General features: G+C 41.8%; 1 protein-coding gene across 1 annotated transcript in view; it reads left to right on the top strand.

Moving 5' to 3' along the window:
* The window catches only part of LOC110982888 (kinetochore-associated protein 1-like), a 125,446-nt gene that overhangs the window by 113,944 nt on the left and 2,514 nt on the right, over positions 1–8,988 (top strand). Inside the window, exons 52-60 of the mRNA XM_087135478.1 lie at positions 451–566; positions 1,458–1,593; positions 2,073–2,168; positions 3,732–3,843; positions 4,691–4,754; positions 5,440–5,569; positions 6,537–6,626; positions 7,470–7,615; positions 8,438–8,546. Of these exons, the coding sequence (XP_086991604.1) occupies positions 451–566; positions 1,458–1,593; positions 2,073–2,168; positions 3,732–3,843; positions 4,691–4,754; positions 5,440–5,569; positions 6,537–6,626; positions 7,470–7,615; positions 8,438–8,546 (999 nt within the window). The remainder of the gene's footprint in view (positions 1–450; positions 567–1,457; positions 1,594–2,072; positions 2,169–3,731; positions 3,844–4,690; positions 4,755–5,439; positions 5,570–6,536; positions 6,627–7,469; positions 7,616–8,437; positions 8,547–8,988) is intronic.

Here is an 8,988-nt window from a genome sequence, read left to right on the forward strand (position 1 = left end):
GATGTAGAATTGAACTATCAGAATCTATCGAGAGCTAGCCTGGACTAATGAGGCTGTCTTGTTCCCCGTAAGAGCAAGCTGGTTCTGTGCTACTTTTCCAGGCCAGTCCAGCATACAACCCCACAAGCCCACAGCTCCCTGAGCTCAGCCAGTACACATTTGCAAACCTCCATAGGGTCTACATGTTAACTATTTTGTCTGAGAATGCTGATTGGAATAGCTTGTGTTCATGGATGTAGGTATATATTCATGCCTGAAATAAAGTGAGACAACCAGAACCCATGACTTGTAAGTGGAGAGCTGTTATATACCCCATGACATGGGCACCAGACCAAAGTCAGAAAGATACTGTATCCGCATGCCACTTGCCCAGGGCACCAATGATCGCCCTTTAGTGGGGTAAGAACATGTTATCTCACATTTTGATGTCTTTTGCACGTTTGTATTTAGCAAGCATCCACCAAGATCAGCAACGCCTGCCGTGTGCGTGCCCTGCGCTGTCTCTTCAGTCTTCTCAACACCAGTATGATTGAAGTTGTGGCAGACAGGCCAGTGGACGAAATCAGGTACCGTAGGTCGTCAGTTTTTCAGCGTGTGTGTATAAATCAACTGAAGTCACTCTTAAGTGAATTCCCTGGTGATTGGAAATATGGCCCGTTAGTTGGCTGGCCACAGGTTGTGTCCCCATGCAAGCCACTTTATCCTGCTTGCCTCTTTCAACCCACAGAGGAGGAATGGGTCACAACATTACCACGGTTATAACTTATAAAACAATGAACTCTAATGCCATAGGTTTGCATTGCATTGTTGTAGAAAACTGCCAAATGTTATTCCTTTTCCAAGTTTGACAATTTTTACAGATTTTTGGATGGGTTGGAATTTGTCTGTGTGTATGGACTGGAATTAGTTCATAACAAGTCTAATAATCGTGGAAGATGATTTAAGTCAAATGCTATGTTATGCACTGTACTGTGAATCAGTTTGGGTTTTTATTTCTCATGTAAATAGTCTTAGCATTTTGGTCTATTTGGACTTCAATTAATATTTGAAGATGAGTTTGTTGCAACAAGCTCACTCTTCCTCAGCATTGATACAGTTTCTGGAAGTGACAAGTTTGAATCCTACTTCCTCCAATGTATGTGAGCAATTTAAAAGTTGATCTTGGAAGGAAATTAGGACTTTGCAAAAGATTTTATTGAAGCACATCACAAACCATGTCTGTTGTAAAGTCTATGGATGTAAATTCATCTGAAGACTTTTTCAGTAAACGTTTCCCCAAGTTCACAACAAAGTGACACAAACATTGTTGCATGCTTTTGCTACTTTTATCGTGCTTCATTCAAAATACAACAGTGCAGAACTTTATGTTGCTGGATTCAACAGTTGCACAATTGTGCTTGTAGTGGGAGCACCAGAAACTGACAAACGTTTATATGTTCATTTTTTTCGATTAATAGGGAATTCATGCAGAACCTGATGTACCTGGTGGAGTTTGAGGCACTAAATACCTCCATGGATCTCGGCGTCTTTACAACCTCCAACAAGCAGGGCCTTGTGAGAGGACTGTGGAAACATTACAACCATGAACCGAGGGTGAGTCATCACTGCCACCCAGAGGAAGTCTTAGACACTATGACTCTCTGCACTTTTCAGTTTTCACAGTCATCAGTCCTCCAACTTAAATGTGAATGTTCACTAAGCTTTCAGGGGTTATTGAGGCTCAAGGCTTCAGTGCAGTATTCACCAGACACTGGCAATCAGAATCCATTCAGATTTACAAAAAGGCACATGATCGTGTAACCTGAAAAATCAACGCATCTGCTATCATTAAAAAACGAGAGAAATATCGGCAAAAGCCTTACGTTGATAGCTCACCTCATGACAAAACAAAACTTTTTTCACAATTTACACAAATCTAATCTTTTAAGGTACAACAATCAATTAATCAAGTAACCAAATGAAGTAATTTCAACAGGCTAAACTGAAGCAGGGCTCGGTATCGTCAGGCGTACGTTTGTGGGATACTGTTTTGTTAAAGATTATTTCTTGTGTTTTTGTGTAACTTCATGCAGGCTGTACGTCTGATAGCTGACTTGTGTTTGGACTACAGTGTGCACGATGGGAAGCTGTGGAATAGTGTCCTTCAGCAACTGCTCAAATTTGGCATGGTATGCTCAACATTTCAGTGTATCGACAAATCCGATGAGACGCCATTCTGAGGGGCCAGCTGTCTCAACCTGAGCTCTTGCCTGTACCTCGGCAGGCACCGCCTAGGTTCAAACAGGATGGCCCCGTAGTAATGGCGTCTCATTTTGGTCCTCGGATTTGTCTCTGTACCCTCTTCACATTAATAAGTTTTCTTGACACGGATTGATTCCTCTTCAAATATTTGTCAGTGTGACTGAAAAACACAAAACTGTCTGGAGATATCTGAAGCCGAAGAGGCAAGTGATTAATTGCTTCAACCAGACACGATTCACTTAGTGCACATGCATATCAGAAAGTTGCTATAATGGACATGACGGGGTCCACAAAAATGTTTGGTACATGTTTGGTAGCAGCTTTCAGCAGCCAATGCCATGAATCCTCCCCTTTTGTAGACAGAAAAGTGGAACCTGTAGAACGATGCGCATGGACTTATATATTATGCTAAGGACGCTTTCTGAGCATAATATGCATGTGACGTCATTCTACATGTCCTCCTTTTCCGTCTACCATTCCCTTCCCATTGGAACATGAAGCAGCTTGACTAAACTTTTTCTTTTGCTTTCAAGTTATCACCATCAGTCCTAATTACATATCTTTTTCATTTGATGAAGGAAAAGTTTAGTTACGCTGGTTTTGACAGCCTTGTGAAGCTGAAAAATTCAGCAGTGTTTGGTAAAAGTACATGTAAACTTCAGGAGTCAAAAGGAATTTTTGGTACAGGCAGAAATTTTGCATACCAGTGTTTGCTACCACAGTGTTCTACTTTACTCACTTTTCAGTTGCCCTGTTTTGCACCAGTCCCTTCAAAGCATGAGTTAAATTACAACTGTATGATTTCTCAAGGGATGATAGGAAGACCAGATTAGATGCATGAAATATTTGTCCTTTTTGTTTCCCCAATTTGGTGGCTCAATTGGGGTTTTTCACCCTTGCGTTAAAATTTACCAACATCAAGGTGATTTTTTTCCAGTAGACCTCAATCAGAGGAAACAGCTTCGGTCTGCATCACTTCTTGTCCAAGTGAAATTTTTAAGTCCAAAAAAATTAACACCACAGCTTGAGTCACCAACTGAAATAGAAATCATTTTATTCACACCACAGCTTGAGTCACTAACAGAAGTAGAAATCATTTCATTCACACACCACAGCTTGAGTAACCAACAGAAGTAGACATCATTTCATTCACACCACAGCTTGAGTAACCAACTGAAGTAGAAATCATTTCATTCACACCATAGCTTGAGTCACCAACTCAAGTAGAAATCATTTCATTAACACCATAGCTTGAGTCACCAACTCAAGTAGAAATCATTTCTTTCTTACCACAGCTTGAGTCACCAACTGAAGTAGAAATCATTTCATTCACACCATAGCTTAAGTCACCAACTAAAGTAGAAATCATTTCTTTCTTACCACAGCTTGAGTCACCAACTGAAGTAGAAATCATTTCATTCACACCATAGCTTAAGTCACCAACTAAAGTAGAAATCATTTCATTCCTTTGTTTAATTCTCTTTTTTTAGGTGGATTATCTTAGACATGTGTTGGTATCACTGGCTGATGCACCAGACCTTTGGCAGTTGCAGTGTCTGCCCAGGGTGTGGAAGAGTGTCTTGCTAGCTCCGTTTGCTACTGGTCAGTGGGGACTTGTTGCTAAACTGTTTATTTTAGTTATTCTATTTATTTTATTTATATCTGTTTCTCCAACAGCACATTTAGCACTAAGTACAGGATGAACTGCTAATTAAGAAGACAAAGAAATGTTCAGTTTTAGAGGTGGGAGGAAAACCCTGGATGGATATTCCAGGAAAAACCCACAGAGTCAGGCAGGGACTGAAAACCCAATCCATGTTGTGACCTACATGTAGGTGGGATTCGAACCCGGGTCACAGAGGTGGAAGGCGAGGAAGGAACTACTACATCATCCTGACTCCCCTGTTATGTGTGTCAGGGTCTGGTTGAGGAATGTGATTCATGTTACCACATTTGAGTGTGACAGAAATAGTTATACTCAGCATAGGAACATGAAAATTTACTTTCTGAAACAAACAAGATTTTGTTAATATTTGTTGGTATTTCTATGCTCTGAAATTTGGAGGAGCAGGAGGTCGTGGGTTCGAGTCCCACCCGAGTAAGCTTGTGAGGTTTTTTCGCAAGCTCTCGGACAAGCACTGAGCATACAGTGCTTATTAATATACGTTGGGTAAAGGGCAAAGCCGTTATATAATTAACATCTCCCCAACGCAAAAAAAAAAATACATCTTAAAAATGCTTTTATTTGTTTTGAAGTGTGGCTTTTACCAAAATATTACTCTCTGCAAGTGGTTAAATGCCCTTTCCTTGCAAAAGAATTTTGAGGAATACAATCTATGTGTAGTGTGTAATTTCATCACTTTATGCCAGATAATCAGATGGTAGCGATGCTTTTCCACAACGTAGAATATCATGCAAAATGGACAATATCCCCTTGAATTTCCCCCAGTGTGCCCGCCTTTGACCGAGGAGCAGGAGGAAGCGTGCAGACAGACAGCAGTGTTACTGCAAAGGTCAGTGGGTCTGTTTCACACAGTGTCTCTTCATTTGAGTTTTTTTCCCCCGATTCAGTTGAATAAAATTCAGTGTTGGAAAAATGGCCAATACCCTGAAGACATCACACTTTCTTTAAAAGTGTATTTTAATTGGGAGTCGAGTTGGGATGTATGAGAGTGTTCTTCACCTGATTGCCATAAGAAAGCACAAATGTGAACAAGGCATGTTGTCAATGTTACTTCTCAAGTGTTTTCATGCACTAGCACCTGTCTAAAAAAGCTTACATTTGTATTGGTGAGTGTGAAGGTTGCACGGGTGTAACAAACAGTAAAGTGACACAACTGTGTTTCACACTGAACGTGAAGTTATGTTTTAGTGGGTCTGAATGTACTTGGGCACCAGGCCAAAAGTTGCAACAACCAAAGTCCACCTTTCTTAACGTGAATATTATGCAGTAGATTTCCATAACATAAAAAGGACCAGAATTCTTTATTTAGAATCAATTTTGAGTTCCAGCTTCACCGTCACAAAGCTTGCCTTGTGCGCAGTCTGTCAGCAACTTGTAGCCTGTTTCTGTATGCCCAGCTGGGCCTGTACACTACTCTGCTTAAAGGCATAGACATTGATCCAATTGAGATGATGGATTGATCATTTGGGGGCCTGAAATTTTATGACATCATTCTATATTCTATCTCTTTCTAGATGTCCCATCGTTCACGACTTGGACATGATGGAGCCATGCAGGCAGTTTGTTAAGGTGGAGATGTACGCATTCGCCATGGGTTGTCTGATGTACATTAACGATAAGCCAAAGAGAGATAAACAGATTGAGGTAAAAATGTTAACAGGTTGCCTTCAGACCAGGACAAAAATCTCATTGCTACTGATATTGAATGGGTGGCATAGGTAGCGCTAGTTAGCAAAGCACTTGCCTCTCACCACCGTAGTTCTGGATTCTATTCCTCGCCTGGGCCATTTGTAAGTAGACTTGTTGGTTAGTTCTCTCCTGTGCCATGAGGGTTTTTCCTCAGGTTTCTCTAGTTTTCCCCCCTCAAAAATCAACACTTATGATCTCTTTTAGTTTAGGTAGAGTCCTTCAAAACGATGCTACATATGCGACCAAAACAATCGGTAGATCTATGTACCAACTGGATCAACAATCAAAGTGAGGATAACATGCAAGAGACTGTTGCCAGACTCAATTTATGAGGTCATTTCCTGCATTTGAAGTGGTCCTTCCACTGCACAGAGCCCATGCTTCAGAAGGACTGTAAAGATGCTGCATTGTACCATGATCATACTCACAGTCCATCGTTTCATTCATCACTTGGGCAATATCGACAAGAAGACCAGCAGAGTGATCCAACCTAATAAAATGGGTAGACGGAAAAGGGGACCACACAGAACGACGTGCATCACATGCATATTATGCTCAGAAAGTGTACAGCACGTATTTTATGCGTCCTGAGCATAATATGCATGTGACGCATGTCGTCCTACGTGGTCCCCTTTTCCGTCCACCAATAAACCAAGGCTAGTGTAAAAGTCCTGACAAAGACTCTGCATTAAGTCAGTCAGCGGTAACTCTCAACACATTTCACTCATCATACACAACCCTACATTGCCCATGGTGCCAAAATCAAAGGTACATCAACACGACAAGCTCAGTTTACTCCTACTGCAAACTAAAACAAGATCATTGAAAAGGGGCCCCCATAGGACTCGTCTTCCAGGAACCGCTCACTAATGCCCCATCATCGATCTAATTTAACGACTGCATCCAACTTGTTTTCCTGCAGGCCCTGTTGGGTGGGAAGCGATACATCGCCATCCTGGATGAGATAACGGCCATGCAGAAGGAGAAGAAGCTCCTGACCACAGCTGAACAGGTGAGTCTGTCCCAAACTGGGGGAAGGTAGGCACAGTTTGGAGGAAATCAAATCAGCTCCAAACTTCCCTCACAGAAACGGGCATGTCACAATAAAAGTGCAATTTTTGTCTTGAACTTACTATCTGTATCACTCACAATTTGCTGGTGTCACATTTTTTTCACTGGATGAAAAAAAATGAAGCTCCTTGCTTTGTTGTGCTCTGCATGCTGTTCCCCCCCCATGAGCCAGTTCAGTATTTCAGCAGTACATGCTCTAAATAGGTCATTGAAGAGCATCAGTACACTTGAGTACACCGATTCAGATACGTCGAACATGTCCAAGCTGGCATGACAGTTCTACGTAATCGAGTGAACCTGTTGATTGTCTGATCTGTGAACACATTATCAAGGTGTGGTGTCTATAATTGACAATTGACAACTACAAGTACCGTCAGTTACTACAGGAAGTCTAGTTCCAGATTCTGACCTTCAAATTGATTCCATCAATTCTGACCAAACATTGCTTTTGTTCTTAGTCCCTTCCCAGATTCCTCTTTACTGATCAACATATTCCAAGAATGTGCTCCATAGTTGTTCAGCTTGGTTACAAATCAATGAAACTCCTTCACCAGTTCTCCTGTACCTTATTTGTATCCCCTACCCCAAAACATCTGCCACGGCCTGAATTGGTTTTTCATGAAGTTGACATCCCCAAAATGTCTAAATTATTTTAGCTTGGTCAGAACTAGAGATTTTTATTTTGAATAAAAATCTGTAATTCTGACCAAGCTTTTCTAATAGGAAATGCAGATAAGTTTCCCATCATGGTGTTTATGATTATAGTTTCCTTTTTTTTCTAAAGATTAAGAACTGCATATTCCACTATATCGAGCAGACAGCGAGCTATGAGGCCCTGCTGACAACTCCCCACTTCCCCGAGTTGGTCAACTACCTGGTCAACGAAGACCAGATCCAAGGCTTGCTTCGAAAATGCCTGCTGGCTAAAAGGTACATGTAGAACGAAGCTGTCGCAAGAGTTGCACTGTTTAGAGAGCTTCAAGTAAAGCTCAGCTGATGTCACATTTCAGGCCAGATGTTGGCTGTCAACTTCAGGAGAATTTGTTTAATTTAACGAGTTGACGCTTGTATTGTTTAATGATGAACTTGTCCCAGACATGGGATTATTTTCAAAAAGTCCAACTCTTTTTAAATTACAAGATATCACAGCCTGATTGCCCCTGATGTTCTTGGTTTGTGTGACTTTTTTTACCTCGTCACCTTTTTTTAACCATCTAGACAAAGAGATTTTCGCTACAGTGCCTGGCTAGCCTTTGGCACGCTGGACATTTGAGAGTTCAGTGACCACATCTTTTCGGTGCGCTTTTTACTAAAATGACCTGACACTGTTGCAGTTGAGTCTTTTTCCTGAGTCCCATGTACAGTACACTGAAATACCATTGTGGTGTTGGCTGCTGGCTTTTATAAGAAGAAATGCATGTGTTAATTGGTTACATACGACATGGGCATGCACAAGGAATATACAAATACATGTTTTCCAAAAGGACTCAGATTTCAGAATCAGGTCAAAAGACTTTTGCACAATCCTGCGCACCTCGTTGTACAAGTAACTCAGATTCATGATTCATTATCTAAAGCTTTAGCATTCCAAGAAAGAAAGTTTCTGCGTTTAAGGCGGCGGCAACCGCCCCAAAGAAAGGGATCAGGTTTACAGCAAGTCAAGAATTACTTCTGGATTTACATCCAACAACTATCTTCAAATTCAAGGATGATAAATCTTTCATGGAGGCCAACATTTCTTGACGTCCTTAGGTATGATGACGCAGTCAGCTTGATCAGAGTCTATTACAGCAATAATCCTGGCTCACCAAGTGCTCTGGTCTCGGACTCCGGCACTCCAAATGACGTGCTGCAACTCAAGGTAGGATTCTGTGTTCTACCGACCTGTGACTCGAGTCATGCAAATACTGCTGCCGTTGACGACGAGGCTCACTGTGAAGACCTGATGCGCGGGCATGCTGTCACGCTGTCACGTCGGTGGGAAGCCGCTGCGTGCGCACACAGGTTCATGCGCGTTTGGCGCGGAACATCGCGAGAACTACGATCCATTTCTGTTGAATTGCACGGTCTTTGCCTGCATGCCGTACGTATGCTCCAACCCAGGTGGATATTTCTGACCCAGCACCCTTTTCTTTGCAAGTGAGGAGGTATTTCTTGTTGGAGCCGAGAGACTGCATGTATGAAGCCCTGCCCACTGTGTATGTGGGTAACAACCGTAGAGCTGTATATGAAAAAAACTAGAGCTAACTTCTCATTCTTCATGCGAAGAAACTCTAATGCAGTCCTGGGCGCAGACATTTTAA

Source organism: Acanthaster planci, linkage group LG01 (genome assembly GCF_054643075.1).
Source record: "Acanthaster planci isolate LZ-2023a linkage group LG01, COTS_SCS, whole genome shotgun sequence".
NCBI lineage: Eukaryota > Metazoa > Echinodermata > Asteroidea > Valvatida > Acanthasteridae > Acanthaster > Acanthaster planci.